General features: G+C 40.5%; 1 protein-coding gene across 1 annotated transcript in view; it reads left to right on the top strand.

Annotated features, from left to right (window-relative positions):
- LOC311244843 (uncharacterized protein) overlaps positions 1-15,541 on the top strand; it is a gene marked incomplete at its 3' end in the record, with an annotated part of 51,123 nt that extends 35,582 nt beyond the window's left edge. Inside the window, exons 7-8 of the mRNA XM_084334526.1 lie at positions 2,348-3,006; positions 15,518-15,541. Of these exons, the coding sequence (XP_084190652.1) occupies positions 2,348-3,006; positions 15,518-15,541 (683 nt within the window). The remainder of the gene's footprint in view (positions 1-2,347; positions 3,007-15,517) is intronic.
- Positions 15,542-18,082: the final 2,541 nt, after the last annotated feature.

Below are 18,082 nucleotides of genomic sequence, written 5' to 3'. Positions count from 1 at the left end.
TTGGCTGCTTAAAAGCTAAGCAGCTAACCGTGAGAGAGAACAGGAGAGTGGAGAGGGGACTTGGAAGGAGGAGGGGTGGGGGCTGTGGGGGACTGTGTGTGTGTGTGTCTGTGTGTGTCTGTGTGTGTGTTAAAGCTCAATATATAAAAACAAAAGTGAACAGGAGGTCTATTTGTATTAAAAACAATAGATTGTTTTTCATTTAAATGTCTGGAAGAGCTCAAAAATAAATACATCAATTGATATTTCCGTAGCCTATTTTTAGTTGATCTAAATGTGACTGATTGTGTTAAATGGGCACATAATATCGCCTCATATCGATCGCAGGCACCTGAATTGAATCGTATCGTATCGTGGCAGACTTTGTGATATCGGCAAATATCGTATCGTTGTCCAAAGAATCGATATCGTATCGTATCGTGATGAAACTGGTGATTCCCACCCCTAGTTAGTAGCTACCTAGTGTTTGCTCTATCGTTCCGTGAGCTAACGTTAGTAGCTACCTAGTGTTGGCTCTATCGTTCCGTGAGCTACCGTTAGTAGCTACCTAGTGTTGGCTCTATCGTTCCATGAGCTAACGTTAGTAGCTACCTAGTGTTGGCTCTATCGTTCCGTGAGCTAACGTTAGTAGCTACCTAGTGTTGGCTCTATCGTTCCGTGAGCTAACGTTAGTAGCTACCTAGTGTTGGCTCTATCGTTCCGTGAGCTAACGTTAGTAGCTACCTAGTGTTGGCTCTATCGTTCCGTGAGCTAACGTTAGTAGTTACCTAGTGTTGGCTCTATCGTTCCGTGCGCTAACGTTAGTAGCTACCTAGTGTTGACACTATCGTTCCGTGAGCTAACGTTAGTAGCTACCTAGTGTTGGCTCTATCGTTCCGTGAGATAACGTTAGTAGCTACCTAGTGTTGGCTCTATCGTTCCGTGAGCTATCGTTAGTAGCTACCTAGTGTTGGCTCTATCGTTCCGTGAGCTAACGTTAGTAGCTACCTAGTGTTGGCTCTATCGTTCCGTGAGCTAATGTTAGTAGCTACCTAGTGTTGGCTCTATCGTTCCGTGAGCTAACGTTAGTAGCTACCTAGTGTTGGCTAAGTAGCTATCGTTAGTACCTAGCTACCGTTACTGTTTAAACAAAAATTTTACTAAATGGGAGCTTCCTCAAACAGCCATCTCTTTCCCGACAATCCCCTCTGTGCAAGAACCCTTACATTATGGTAATTAAACATTAAAACTGCGGCTTATAGTCCAGTGCGGCTTATTATATGTACACATCATTCAATTTAGCTGCTGCGGCTTATATTCAGGTGCGGCTTATAGTGCGAAAAGTACGGTAATTAAATCGACCTGGAAATGGTCTGAGCTGAATGAGAGCAAACCGCCAATATGGTATTTAGAGACACAGACACATTGATACTAACTACAATTACTATAATACAATGCTAGACACTGAAAAAAGACATTTATAATGCATGTCCCCTTTAAACCTCACATGAAATGCAAAAATAAATCTATAAGAATTGCATTATATCACCAAAAGAAATGTCCTATCAGTCATTTCCAGCCATTTCCAATTCCCCATTACTACTAAATAGACCCGTGTCCCATTAAAACATAAGGAAACAAATATATGTTACAAAAAATGTATGTCCCATGATGCTTCAATGAAAAGAGAAATTCAGAATATATATACAGTAATGTAAACGACTATGCTAAATCCTGATTAAAAGAATAAAGAACACATCAAATAGGCTGTTTTATATAAATCTTAATTTTTTGTATGTACATACATTATAAAACATTTACCCATCCTTACATTTTTTTTTAATAATTTAACCTTTATTTAAAAGATTTTTCTCATTGAGATTTTTTTTTTTTTTTTTTTTTTTTTACAAGAGCACACTGGCCAAGACTGGCAACAGCACAATTTACAGGGTTGCAGATATTTCATTTCAACCTTTATTTAAAAATTGTAAGCTTCTGAGGTTTCCCTCATTTACAGAAACTACGATTGTACAAATGTAAACGTATGTATTTAAAAATAATAGAAAGCAATAGGGGTGGGACGATACATCGATCCAGATCGATACATTTATGTAATTATCAACGATCCAATAGGATCGATGCAACGTAAAAAGATCGGTTAATACCGATACTCTTATTTTGAAAATCCCGTGGCGAGCATATCCGCCCAACAACAGTAGCTCCGTGTGTGTAGACGTTACAGCCAGATTATAAGAGGCCGAGAGAACAGCAGAGTTCCATTAGTAGGTAGGGGGAGGGGGCAAGTGTTTGTTACTTTCAAAAGTAATGGTTACAACAAATTACATTTAACATACATTCTTCTTTCTAGACTCCCTTGACTTACAACTGTTTATCTGTGAAGAGGAGGTTCCCCCTGAGCAGCAGGAGAGGAGCCCCAGTCTGGATGGCCAGCCCCTCTCTTCAGACTGTTCGGGAAATGAGACTGATGACAGTGATGATGACAGTTCTGAAACTGACACCAATGGCGGCGATGAATGGAAGGAGAGTGGAGGACCAGGTTTGATGACTCTGAAACCAAAGAAGACACAGAAAATAAAAAGTTTGTCTAACGGCAGTCCTGGGTTCAGAAAGAAGGGAGATCTGAAGATACACATAAATAAGCATATTGGAGAGAAACAATTTAGTTGTTCAGTTTGTGGAAAGGGGTTCAGTAGTAAACACGTTCTGAAGACACACATGATAACTCATACAGGAGAGAAACCATTTAGTTGTTCAGTTTGTGGGAAAGGGTTCAGTGGGAAAGGAAGTGTGAAGACTCACATGAGAACTCATACAGGAGAGAAACCATTTAGTTGTTCAGTTTGTGGGAAAGGGTTCAGTAGGATGGCAGAACTGAAGGTACATCTGATAACTCATACAGGAGACAACCCATTTAGTTGTTCAGTTTGTGGGAAAGGGTTCAGTAGTAAACAAGTTCTGAAGACACACATGATAACTCATACAGGAGACAAACCATTTCTTTGTTCAGTTTGTAGAAAGGGGTTCAATAGTAAACAAATTCTGAAGACACACATGAGAACTCATACAGAAGAGAAACCATTTACTTGTTCAGTTTGTGGGAAAGGATTCAGTAGTAAACAAGTTCTGAAGACACACATGATAACTCATACAGGAGAGAAACCATTTACTTGTTCAGTTTGTGGAAAGGGGTTCAGTATGAAACAAAATCTGAAGAGCCACATGATGACTCATACAGGAGAGAAACCATTTACTTGTTCAGTTTGTGGAAAAGGGTTCAGTAGGATGGCAGAACTGAAGGTACATCTGATAACTCATACAGGAGAGAACCCATTTAGTTGTTCAGTTTGTGGGAAAGGGTTCAGTAGTAAACAAGTTCTGAAGACACACATGATAACTCATACAGGAGACAAACCATTTCTTTGTTCAGTTTGTGGAAAGGGGTTCAATAGTAAACAAATTCTGAAGACACACATGATAACTCATACAGGAGAGAAACCATTTAGTTGTTCAGTTTGTGGAAAGGGGTTCAGTAGTAAACAAGTTCTGAAGACACACATGATAACTCATACAGGGGAGAAACCATTTAGTTGTTCAGTTTGTGGGAAAGGGTTCAGTACGACGGGAGATCTGAAGGGACATCTGAGAACTCATACAGGAGAGAAACCATTTAGTTGTTCAGTTTGTGGGAAAGGGTTCAGTAGTAAACAAGTTCTGAAGACACACATGATAACTCATACAGGAGACAAACCATTTCTTTGTTCAGTTTGTGGAAAGGGGTTCAATAGTAAACAAATTCTGAAGACACACATGATAACTCATACAGGAGAGAAACCATTTAGTTGTTCAGTTTGTGGAAAGGGGTTCAGTAGTAAACAAGTTCTGAAGACACACATGATAACTCATACAGGGGAGAAACCATTTAGTTGTTCAGTTTGTGGGAAAGGGTTCAGTACGACGGGAGATCTGAAGGGACATCTGAGAACTCATACAGGAGAGAAACCATTTAGTTGTTCAGTTTGTGCGAAAGGGTTCAGTATAAAGCGAGAACTGAAGAGACACATGATAACTCATACAGGAGAGAAACCATTTAGTTGTTCAGTTTGTGGAAAGGGGTTCAATAGTAAACAAATTATGAAGATACACATGATAACTCATACAGGAGACAAACCATTTAGTTGTTCAGTTTGTGGGAAAGGGTTCAGTAGGAAGGTACATCTGAAGGTACATCTGAGAACTCATACAAGAGATAAACCATTTCTTTGTTCAGTTTGTGGGAAAGGGTTCAGTGAGAGGGGAGATCTGAAGAGACACATGATAACTCATACAGGGGAGAAACCATTTAGTTGTTTAGTGTGTGGGAGAGGGTTCTGTCAGAAAGAAAGATTGAAGAGACACACAATAACTCATACTGGAGAGAAACCATTTGGTTGTTCAGTTTGTGGAAAGGGGTTCAGTAGGAAACACATTCTGAAGACACACATGATAACTCATACAGGAGACAAACCATTTCTTTGTTCAGTTTGTGGGAAAGGGTTCAGTCAGACGGGAGATCTGAAGGTACATCTGAGAATTCATACAGGAGAGAAACCATTTAGTTGTTCAGTTTGTGGGAAAGGGTTCAGTAGGACTGGAAAATTGAAGGTACACATGATAACTCATACAGGAGAAACCCCATTTCTTTGTTCAGTTTGTGGGAAAGGGTTCAGTATGAAGGGAAAACTGACTAGACACATGATAACTCATACAGGAGAGAAACCATTTCTTTGTTCAGTTTGTGGGAAAGGGTTCAGTCAGACGGGAGATCTGAAGGTACACATGAGAATTCATACAGGAGAGAAACCATTTCTTTGTTCAGTTTGTGGGAAAGGGTTCAGTCATACGGGAGATCTGAAGGTACACCTGAGAATTCATACAGGAGAGAAACCATTTAGTTGTTCAGTTTGTGGAAAGGGGTTCAGTAGTAAACAAAATCTGAAGGTACATCTGAGAATTCATACAGGAGAGAAACCATTTAGTTGTTCAGTTTGTGGGAAAGGGTTCAGTAGGACTGGAGAATTGAAGGTACACATGATAACTCATACAGGAGAAACCCCATTTCTTTGTTCAGTTTGTGGGAAAGGGTTCAGTATGAAGGGAGAACTGACTAGCCACATGATAACTCATACAGGAGAGAAACCAGGACGATTATGAGGTAACTATCACCAGAGCCAGACTCAAAGTAGCTGTTGTGTATTAAGCCAGTGGTTCTTAAACCAGGAGTCGTTCCGATAGTTCCAGAGGGTCCCCAGATAAATGGGGCCAATAGTCCAATGAGAGAATACAGTATATTCTGATTATCCTGATTATAGGTTTCACTTAATACTGTTATCTCAGCTATAGAAGCTAATCTCTGGACTAAATCACATCCAACAACAAATATCTTCTCAGATGGAGGGTCCCTGAGACAAATTCAAATCAAATAGAGCAATACGCTTAGTTTAATCCCACTGGATTAAAGAGATTACCAAGTTTCAAGTTTCTTTAATAGTTGTCATACAGAAGTACAGAATACTTTTATACAAAATGCTTCTTACTGTTACGCTCCAGAGACTGTGTTAGACAAGATAAGTATGAAATAAAATAGTATAGCATGTAAAAATAGAGGTCACAGTGTTCAGTATAGACATATGTACAATGTTCGATGCAGAATAGAAGTAACTGAGTTACCATACAATATACTATGCAATGTACTAATATACAATACTATATAGTGCAGAGCAGAAATGGGATGAGGTACAATTTAGGTACAATTTACAGTAACGTGTACGAGTTGTAGTGCAAATCCTTTACCAATAAATATAAAGTGTAAAGTGTGTTTAGGTGTTCTAAAGTGTGTAAAGTGGGTGCTGCAGTGAATTGTTTGTTTAAAGTGAGTGTGGGTGTGTGTGCTGTGTGCATTTGATGCCTGATGGCCTGGGGATAGAAGCTTCTTCTGAGTCTTTCTGTGCTCGCCTTAAGACTCCGGTATCGCTTGCCTGACCGCAGCAGTTCAAAGAGGCAGTCGGGTGGCTGGAGTCCTTGATGATTCTCTTAGCCTTCCCCCTGCACCGCTTGTTGTAAATGTTCTGGAGGGTGGGAAGCCCCCCTCCAATTGTGCGTTCGGCTGAACGTGTCACTCTTTGTAGTCTGCTACGGTCTTGTGCAGTGCTATTCCCAAACCAGGAGGTGATGTTGCCAGTCAGGATGCTCTCGATTGTACATGAGTAGAAGTTCCTAAGGATCTTCTGACTGACTTGGAACTTCCTTAGGCGCCTGAGGAAGTAGAGGCGTTGTCGTGCCTTCTTCACAACACTGTCAATGTGTGTGGTCCATGTCAAGTCCTCGGATATGTGGGCTCCGAGGTACTTGAAACTGTTCACTCTCTCATCCGGTGCCCCTTCGATGCTGAGGGGGCTGTAGTCCTTGACCCCCGACCGGTATGCAATGTATCAAAGCTACAGAAGATACACTCTCCAAGGGTCCGTTTTCAGATCGTATGCAATTTGGCAACCTTTCTTGACATTTGTCGGAAAAGCAGAGTGTAACCCCATAATGTTTATTTCTGTACTGTATGTGTGTTTCTCCTCAGCAATTGTATAAAATGACTTGCTTTAATCGAGTGGTATAGATCTGGTAGGTGGTTGGGTTGATAAATGTAGCCTACTGTTTTGTATAATGTGGAAATGTACAATAAAAAGACCTTGATCAAAAACAAATAGTTGGCTACCTAACTAGCCATTTTTTATTGTTTCTAAAGTGTCTTGTCAATTTTGGCCTAAGCAATTGAATGTACTACAGTAGGCTGTGGGGAAATGTATCAATACACTTTTCACACTCGCATTCACGCAGTGGCGGACTCAGGCTGTTTGAAGGGCAGGGGCACCTAGCAATTGGTTGGCCAATTTAAATGTTTAAGACACATTTTCTGTCCAAAATGAGTATTCTTGACCATGTTAGCACCGGATTCTCAGTGATAATCCAAACAATGGCTCTGCGAGACAAGCTAGTACATAGCTAGCAGTGAGGACTTACAAATCCATACCTTTATCATTATCTCCTCCCTGACTGTTGTTGCTTTGGACCAAATCTTTCAATGAGAAGCTGCCTCTCACAGCATTTTTCAGCTGCTTTTTAATGTTCTTCAGTTTTCTTTCTCCTTGGCATTCTGTAATCATAGTATATAGGCCAATGCTAACCCCCCTTTTAAGTTTACTACCACTTAAATTAGCTTAAAAAAAATCACACTGAACTTTAAAGTCCTACCTTAGGGAAGAACTTTTACACTTCTGCTTTATTTCCAAATTGAGAACACGGGTTAGCATAGAATCAACTAAGCAAGGTAACTGTTTAGTAGCTAGCTCCTTAGCTAAGCATCTACAGCAGCCTAGGCTAAAACATGTGATACTGCTATCAATAAAAGCACTTGCAGTGTACTAGGGCTGACCTTCGAAGCGTTTTTTGGCTGTCGAAGCTTCGGGGCTGAGATTCGAAGCTTCGAGATGAAAAAAAAAATGTATCTTATGTTGTGGGACTTTTACAGCACTTTGGTAAACTTTGTTTTTAAATGTGCTCTATAAATAAATTGGATTAATTAATTAAATTAATAATGAGTCGGGAGCTACGCTGCCTGGGCGGTAGCTCTCCGTTACATAGCCAACAACATTACATTACATAATTATGTTGCAACCTTCGTCTATAAAGCAAACAATTATATAAATATAGTTAAGTATATTAATAGTGACAAAGGCAGAATTCGACTTAGTTTTTTATTAAGACATGTTTTTATATGGGTCGGGGCACTATAAAAAATACTATAGAGAATTGTCAGTGCGGTAAAGTTTAAACCTTTTTAAATCGACAAACGAAACACTTTGCTTTTATGAAATATTGTAAGCCGTCATTTGAGGCTTTATAAAAGCAGCACAATGAACACAAATCTGTCAGTGCCGAGTCCGACCTCATCTTAAATAACAAATGGCATTGCTTGTTGTAGTTAACAAAGAGAGGCAGAGTTAATGAGGCATAGGATGTTCATTGTATTGGAGGCACAAGATTTTGCAGGTGGGAGGGGGGATGAAAAAATAATAATAATTTGAATATTATTATTATAGTTTTTTAATATATTCAAATTTTATTTTCCCGTTCAAATCCCGTGCCCATCGAATGAAGCTTCGAAGCATTTAAGACAGCCCTATAGTGTACACACATTAGTATTTACTTAGTAATGCATCATTAGTAAAACTCAATGGACATCATGATCAAAAGTGTACGTAACTATCTTCGTAAGAACAAATTTACGAAAGATCTCAGTAAAAGGGTTTTTGTAAATGGCCATACGTGTTCTCAGCTGTGCTCCCCTGAATGAAAAAGCGTGTTCTCGTACACCTGTAGTTGCATACAGAAATGCCTCGCAAGCTCCTTATAGGTATAGGGCATGCAAGGACCATGTGCAATCTGATTCAACAGGTAGCGCAAACGCAATTTGCGACTGATCAAGATTAGATTAGATTAAAATGTATTGTCATTATACAGCACAAGTACATTACAACGAAAATACGTTTGGTATCTAACCAGAGTACATTTACATTTAGTCATTTCAGTCTTCTGTTTTAATTGTCTAGATGTATCTCCATGCCTGACTATAGAATATTTTGGGTTTGGCGGTCGGGTGGCATAGCGGAGATTGCGCTCGTCACCAATGCAAGAGGCTGCGGTCTCAACTCCTGGAGTCAGCATTGCCTCCGACTTGGGCCAGCCGTCATACTAACTCGTTTGGCTGAGTTAGGGGGAGGGAAGTCGTGGGTGGTAATCTGGCGTTGTGGACAGATTACAGGTCAGGTCTGGGTGCCTGCTCAGCGAAAGGCAAGAAGTGGTGAAGGCATCGTGACCTCCCGCGCGTTACACTTCATCAATGAGAATCCTCGCTTCCAGGTGAAAAGAGAGCAAGCATGCTGTAGACTTCAGGGTTCCGACCAGTAGGGGGAACATGCGCACAACGACCAGGTAGGGGAGGGGGGGAATTGGCATAACGACTAAATTGGGATGGGGAGAAAAAAGAGAAAAATCTGAGAAAGAGGGGATATAAAAAATAAAATAATATTTTGGTTTTCTACGACAGATTTCACGGTAAAAACTGTGGCTTATCGAAACAAGTTCCTCATGCAATGAATTCTATGGTAAGGCCTTGTGCTCTGAATGGTGATCACAATGACCTGACATTGTGATCTAGTATTGACTCACAGTGTTATAAATTCCCCAATATTTGTTATAATGTGTATTATTATTTCCATTCAGGCACTTCTTTGGACAGCCCAGGGGTATTGTTAGTCCTAGTCGCGTCTATTCGAAGCCCAAACCACTCGTATTTCCACATTCGAGTTTTGCGCTCTGATTGGCCACTGACCTGCGCTATTACGCCCCCCTTATCCACGCCAGTTATCTACGCCAGTTCACCTCCAAGAAACTACGCTCTCGCCTGAGTCGCGAAACGCTGCGCTGTGAAGCACCTCTGTATTAAATGCCGGTTCATTCATGCTTTGACGCACAATTCCTGACAGGATTTTATAATATTGTAGCTTGACAATTTTAAGAAACTATGCTCTCAGCTGAGTCAAGAAACGACGCTCTCGGTCATCTTATGCAGCATCACTTTTCACATCAAAACAAAAGTAGAACTGTAATGTGGACTTTCGCATATTATTAACATTGACAAACATATTTACAATCTATGAATGCCAATTTCATGGGCAGTACACTTACTTTCTCAGTCAGTGCTAAGTGCAGTCATCTTATGCAGCATCACTTTTCACATCAAAACAAAAGTAGAACTGTAATGTGGACGTTCGCATATTATTAACATTGACAAACATATTTACAATCTATGAATGCCAATTTCATGGGCAGTACACTTACTTTCTCAGTCAGTGCTAAGTGCAGTCATCTTGCATCACTTTTCACATCAAAACAAAAGTAGAACTGTAATGTGGACTTTCGCATATTATTAACATTGACAAACATATTTACAATTAGCATTTTATAAAGTAATAATAATAATAAGAGATTCCACAACAAGGTACGTGGAAATGGCAAACACAGAAAATCGATGTCTAGAAAACACATCTGTGAAGGAGCTGACCAAAATACTTCCAACACATCGGGCCAGACATAACAAAAATTGTCATTCACTCTGGATCGTTTGACATCCTGCGAAGGAGACATTGAAAGAGGATTTCACTTGCTTAATGAACACATGACTAGACAAATATCAGGATGTATCCATCAGTGGACCAATTGCATGCTATTGCAGAGGACAAGAAGCCTTTAGTCGACTCCTACATTTTAATTCATGGTTAGAATCTGCCTGTCTTACACACAGACTGAATTTCATTGACAATTTTAATGTGTTCTGGAATAATCCTGAACGCTTTCAGAGGAATGGATTCTTCCCAAACCGCCTTGGTTCGAAGCTTCTAGCAGCAAACCTACGTCATGCCTTAGTGACTTCCAAGGGCATCAAACTCGTGATACAAGCACGAGCACAAGGCGTCCTGTCCCCAGACAAGGCCATCATGGCCACCAGCAACCCGCTTGATCAAATGTCCCCGAGAGCGCTAATCAAACCAGCTCATCATGCACTAGAGGAGATGGACAATCTGCTAGCACCAAAAAGTGTATTAAATGAATAGTACAAACATCATGCCATCTTTCAAAACATACCGGTAATCTTAACCAGCCAATGGCATGGTAAAAGCTATAACAGATATACACCATCAATGCGTTCACCTGCTATTAACTTCAAAGCCATCAAGGTCAAGCCAAAGCAGACCTCCTCTAAAGAAGTCCAGCTAATAAAATTAGCCCTCCTAAATGTCAGATCATTGAATAATAAAACATTTTTAGTAAATGATCTGATTAAAGAAAATAACTTAGATTGCATTTGCCTAGTAGAGACATGGCTAAATAATGACACAGCTACATCAATAATGATTGAGGCTTCTCCACCAGACTATAATTTTTATCAAATACCCAGAAAAAATAGAAGGGGTGGCGGAGTTGCAGCAATTTCCTCCTCAAAACTCTTGTTTAGAATCATGGAACTAGGCGAGTTCATGTCGATGGAATATCTTGCCATTGAGCTGAAAACAGAATCAATCATTATTGTCACGATTTACCGACCGCCCAGACACTCACCAATATTTATACAGGAGCTCTCTGAACTGATCTCATTATGTGTTACCGGATATGATAAGGTGATCCTAAATGGAGACTTGAACATCCATTTTAAAGAAAACAGACTCCAAAACTATAGAGCTAGAAAATCTACTGGATAGCTTTGACCTAACACAACATATAACAAATGCAACTCACAAGCTTGGAAATACATTAGACTTAGTTATAACAACAACTGGGCTAAGCATAACAAATGTCTCAATAACTGAATTACCTGTCTCCGACCATCACTGTATATTTTTTGATACTCAAATAACCCTTACTAAAACAAAAAAAGAAATCATAGTTAAAAAGAGGCTCCTAAACGACAAGGCTGAATCAAAGTTCATTAATCTTATCAGATTACATGAACCACACAATCATGACGGCTCTCTAAATGAAATGGTAGAAAATCTCAATGATGCACTGTCATCTGTATTAGATTCTGTCGCCCCACTAAAAATGAAAAAGAAAAAAACCAGAGCCTCGCCCTGGCTGAACTATAATGCTGTCAACAAAGAAAAAAGGAAATGTCGTGCAGCAGAGCGAAAATGGAGAAAAACAAAAACCACCACATGCTGTGATATATACAAAGATGCTTTAACTGCTTATAATAAAACCATCCGCTTAGCAAGGAAAGACTACTTCTCTAAAATCATTACAGAAAATGCTGGAAACTCCAGAATCCTTTTTTCCACTATTAACCTACTACTCAACACTGCCCCTACACCTCCTCAGTCATCAACGGTTAAAGGGGAACTCCAACATTTTGGGAAATTAGCTTATTTAACATCTTCCCTGGAGTTAGACAAGAAGATACATACCTTTTTTGTCTCTGTGCGTGCATTTTAGCTTTGGGAATAGACGCTCCGTTAGCATAGCTTAGCTTCATCACTGGAAGTGAGGCAGGGCTGTAGCCTTACAGTGTATTGCAAGGTCTGACATTGACCAAACTTGATATGCATGACCTTGGTGGGCTCTAGGTCAACTCCTGAAAAGGGGGTCAATGTCAGACCTTGCAATCAAAAGTTAGGGGGCACACTGAAATTATGGCAAGGGTTATTAGCCCCCTAACTTTTGATTGCAAAGTCTGACATTGACCCCCTTTTCAGGAGTTGACCTAGAGCCCACCAAGGTCATGCATATCAAGTTTGGTCAATGTCAGACCTTGCAATACACTGTAAGGCACTGTAAGGCTACAGCCCTGCCTCACTTCCAGTGATGAAGCTAAGCTATGCTAACGGAGCGTCTATTCCCAAAGCTAAAATGCACGCACAGAGACAAAAAAGGTATGTATCTTCTTGTCTAACTCCAGGGAAGATGTTAAATAAGCTAATTTCCCAAAATGTTGGAGTTTTCCTTTAAGTGTGAAGAACTTGCACTATTCTTTAACAACAAAATAACCTTGATCAGGGCCAGCATTACTCATGATGGAAATAAAGCTGATTGCAGCAAACCGTGCAATGTAACCATGAGAAGTTTCACATGCATCACATTAGATGTACTCTGCAAAACTGTCTCAGAATGTAACTCCTCCACCTCAGACATTGACCCTATACCTACAGCTTTCTTCAAACGGGTGTTTAATAGTGTTTCAAGCCCTGTGCTAGATATCATAAACACTTCCCTTAGAACTGGTATTTTCCCAGATGCCTTTAAAACAGCAGTTGTAAAGCCATTACTAAAAAAACCTAACTTGGATAGTAATGAAATGGCAAATTATCGTCCAATATCCAACCTACCATTCATTAGCAAAGTACTTGAAAAGATAGTTTCAGTTCAAATAAATTCCTTTCTTGAAGAAAACAACATCTTAGAAGAATTTCAGTTGGGATTCAGAAAATATCATAGCACTGAAACTGCCCTCCAAAATAATCAGTGACCTCAGGCTAAACTCTGACGAGAATAAGATCTCCATCCTTGTCCTGCTAGATCTCAGTGCAGCATTTGATACAATCGATCACGATATTCTAATCGATCGTCTTGAAAACCTTGTCGGTTTCTCAGAACATGTACTAAGCTGGTTCAAAACATACATCAGAGGGAGGAAATTCTATGTTAGACTAGGAGAGCACATGTCTGATATATACGACAACAACTATGGAGTTGCACAAGGGAGTTGCTTAGGTCCTTTACTCTTCTCCCTTTACATGTTACCACTGGGTGATATCATCAGAGAACATAATGTAGATTTCCATAGCTATGCGGATGATACACAACTGTACATATCTGCTGAACCAAATGATACAGCGATCAGCTCCATTACAGACTGCTTACTGGCAATAAATAAATGGATGAGTAAGAACTTCCTGAAACTAAATGAGAACAAAAAGAAACGTTAATAAAGAACCTAGGAGGACTAACCCCTTGGATCAAATCTGAGGTCACTAGTCTCGGGGTTATCATAGATTCAGAACTGAACTTCAATTCTCATATTAGCAAAGTAACGAAAACATCGTTCTTCCATCTCAGAAATATAGCAAAAGTACGACCATTTATTAATCAGAACGATGCTGAGAAGCTAATTCATGCATTCATATCTAGCCGGTTAGACTACTGTAATGCACTTTTCACAGGTCTCCCTAAGAAAACCACAGAGAGGCTTCAGCTAATCCAAAACTCTGCAGCCCGACTGCTAACTAGAACCAAAAGGAGAGAGCACATTAGTCCAGTCTTAGCTGCTTTACACTGGCTTCCTGTAACATTTAGAATTTACTTTAAGGTCCTTCTCCTTACATACAAAGCTCTAAATGGACAGGGACCTAGCTACATCACCAACACTCTAATAAATTACATGCCAGCAAGAACACTGCAATCATCAGCTGCTGGACTACTAGAGGCTTCCAGAAACAGTCAAAAGAGGATCGGTAATGCAGTCTTTATCAACTATGCCCCAAAACTGTGGAACAAACTACCCCAAAACATCAGGGAAGCCAACTCGCTAGACATCTTCAAAAGACAGCTTAAAACCTATCTCTTTGCTCAGGCATTTCAATGACTTACCTGCACTATTCTTACCCTGCCTACTTTACTATGCTAATTTTATCTTATTTTACACTGCCTATCAAATTCATGTGTCGGTTATCACACTTTTTACTTCTTACTGATGACTATTTTTAAACTGAATCATTTTAAACAATTTTTCACACTTTTTACTGTAACCTTGCTATTTACATTTTTTACTGTTGTATGTCCGTTCTATTTTATTATTTTTAGACTATTTTTTAAACTTAATCATTTTAAACTACTTTATTATTTGTATTACTGAATAGAGAGCCTATTAGGATGCTAGATCCTAATGTGAAACACTGTGATTTACCATACCCTGCCTATCAAATTCATGGGTCGGTTATTGCACTTTTTACTTCTTACTGAAACACTGATTATTTGTATTACTGAATAGAGAGCCTATTAGGATGCTAGATCCTAATGTGAAACACTGTGATTTACCATACCTTGCTACCTGTCTATCTTTTTTATACCCGCTCATGCCTGTATTTTTTATGTCTGTTCTATTTTATAATTTTTAGACTATTTTTAAACTGAATCATTTTAAACTATTTTTATTATTTGTGTTACTGAAAACTCTAAGCGGAGAGCCTATTGGGATGCTAGATCCTAATGTGAAACACTGTGATTTGCCATACCTTGCTACCTGTCTATCTTTTTTATACCCGCTTATGCCTGTATTTTTTACTGTTGTGAAGCACTTTGAACTGCAACCTCTGTATGAAAAGTGCTATACAAATAAAGTTATTATATTATTATTATTATTTTATAAAGTAGAACTGTAATGTTTACTTTCTCAGTCAGTGCTAAGTGCAGCATCCCTTTTCACATCAAAACAAAAGTAGAACTGGAATGTGGACTTTCTCATATTATGTCAGTGTGCGTAAATGTGCCCTGTGGATTATACGTGCCCCATGTAAAATATTTAAACAACCATTAAGCAGTGTTGGGCAAGTTACTCAGGAAGTATAGGAGTTTGCTGAAAGCAGGAGGAGAGAGTGTAGATTTCAGTGTGTATCATTTAATTGCATAGTGAGACAAACAACAAACCAAAACATTGACATCTAACTTATCTTTAGATATTTACTCAACCTCTAATGTCTAACTATGAATGAACACAACACTCTAACTTACCATCTTTAGATAATAAAGTACTCAACCTCCGTCTTTAACTATGAATGAACACAACACTGTAACTTACCATCTTTAGATAATAAAGTACTCAACCTCTACTGTCTACAATTTTTTAAGTCAATTAATGACTGATGGCTGTTTGTTGTAGAGCACGGTGGCAGACTTTGTCTGATACAGACCGTTACACTATGAGCTTCAATGTTTTTTTGCCCCACTAGTGTTCAAAGCCACCGACGCGCTCAGGTTGTGTTGCTTCGCAGGTCGCCCAGCTGGAACTCGCCTCCTTGAGCCGGCTGGCAACTTCCTGCGCGCCACTGCAGTTGGCTGGCAGCCAATGATCGGGCCTTGATGCCTTGCAGCCCGCCGTAATGTGGCAGCCCTCCTCGTCGACAGGCTCCCGGACTTGCCGAATGTGTGGAAGGCTGACAACAGCGCGGAAGGGTTTCTCTTCAGCAGCAGAAACTGTTTTGACGCAGCCTTGAGTCCAGCAGTGAAGAGGGGGTCCCGACTGAATCGCCTCATATCTGAGATCACCTCCTCGAGATCGCAGTCGTCATCATTTGAATGTGTGACAATAAGAATGGAATAAGTTTATTTAGAATGTGTATGCTGGTATAGTAGATGAAGTATTGTATAGGTAATAATTACCATTATGCACATTGCTCTCTGCTGAACCAAGGAGAACTAGAATGGTCTGTCTGTATGGTAGTCACAGGGTTTGAACAACTTCAAGGATGTACATCCTTCATATTATTAGATCCTATTTAACACTTGTGGCTGGAGTAGGGAATCCTATAGGTAAAGTCTATATCTATAGTTAGTATCTATAGTTCAACTAGTGTGAGTGTACGCGTGAGTGTGTGTGTGAGAAAGTGACATAAACAGACAGTTCATAACTAACCGGTTTCTTGCAGCTGTTCCATGGGCGTACTGCTTGGTCCAGGGGTGGCTTCTGTTGACACAAAGACATCCACATATCAACGTGAGTGTGTGTGAGTGAGTGTACACGTGAGTGTGTGTGTGCGCGAGGGTGGTATTACTTACCCTGGAATGACTGGCATGCTGGCTGAGCGCGTCTCAGGGGTTGAAGGAAGTCCAAGGAGATGGTTCCTATAGTATTATACAGAATATAAGAATAAGCGGCATTAGACATGACACATCACAACTGTGTGGCCATCACAACTAGAGGACGAGGTCAAGTTCAGTTGATCCAAAGCTGGATTCCAATATCTAAGCATTGTAATCACTCCCACCACAACAAAATTATATGACGCCAATTATGGAAAGTTAATCAAGGAACTAAGGGCAGATGGGAGATTCTCCCCCTGTCTCTAATGGACCTATCTCAAACCCTGCCCTCTTTTCTTGATCCTCCAATCACAACAAACAAAGTTTGTCCGAGGTAAGCGACAGTTGTTATTGGAGGATCAAGAAAAGAGGGCAGGGTTTGAGATAGGTCTATTGTGGGACATAGCAACAGTAACAATGGGGGGGCGGGACTTGCGTTCAGTTTAGGAAAGGTCTATTTACGGTTTATTGTGAAAAGAAAGGTATTAGCTTTACCTCCTGATGTTAATTTGAGCATTTCTGCTCTCATCTCCGGACTCGTGGGGAGGAAAGTGCTGGACATATCCACACTGTAAAACTTGGCCACTGCTGCCAGATGTTTACATGGGGCCCCAGTTTGTCCTGCCGGGCATGAGCACAGCTCCATCTCCGTGTCCACGATGTATGACCCCGTCACCGACCCCTTCACCTCATACCTGTTGTCCTCAAGCTATACAAATCATAAGTCATACAAGGGACATTACACAATGGCTAAATCTGCACTGGTTACTGCAGTCATCTCTAAAAGTATGCATTTGATATAGTACCTGCTGAATCTGAGATGCAGTGATGTTGCCGTCCTGGGGAAGGAATCTCTTCTGGTACGCCCGCCCAGTGTCCGAGGGCAACATCGACAATGCAGGCCTCATAGTAGACATCCAGCCTCGAGGTCAAACAGTTGGCCTGGATTGAAGGCTTTCGTCCTCTGGAGGATCTTGTCCTTGAGGACCACCCGCATCGCTGCTTCAGCTAAATTGTTGGTGTTATTTCCCCTGGTGAGGAGACCACGGCTGCCCCGGTAACTGAGTGCCCAACACTCCCTGGTGAGGAGACCGCGGCTGCCCCGGTAACTGAGTGCCCAACACTCCCTGGTGGGGAGACCGCGGCTGCCCCGTTAACTGAGTGCTTAACACTCCCTGCGACCGTACAGGTGCTCAATGTACCGCAGGTATTTTTCATACCTGCAATTGATCAAATAAGGAAACAAACACAGAAAATGCACATACAAGGATGTAATGACAACAGGTCATGAAGAGGTTAGGGTTAAGGTTACATACATGGATGTAATGACAGCAGGCTCATGAAGAGGTTAGGGTTAAGGTTACATACATGGATGTAATGACAGCAGGCTCATGAAGAGGTAGACACATATATGAAGTATGCAAACACAAGCCTCCTGACTTTCTTGCACCGAATTTGCAAGAATGCTGTGTGATTGTGGCAATGTCTGTGTACAGCTGAACATAAGCAAACTTGTCTGAGCACTAACCTGACTGCAACAGGGTGCTCTCTCGCCGCCAAGTACAGCCTGTCCACCTCTGCTGTCTCCTTGGAGTAGAGCATCTCTTTAACCAGAGTGAACAGAGTTGGTCTGTCTCTGCACTCC

Source organism: Notolepis coatsorum (genome assembly GCF_963971535.1).
Source record: "Notolepis coatsorum genome assembly, chromosome: 1".
Taxonomy (NCBI): Eukaryota; Metazoa; Chordata; class Actinopteri; order Aulopiformes; family Paralepididae; genus Notolepis; species Notolepis coatsorum.
The sequence above is the reverse complement of the archived record's forward strand: the minus strand, read 5'-3'. Positions and strand labels throughout refer to the sequence as shown.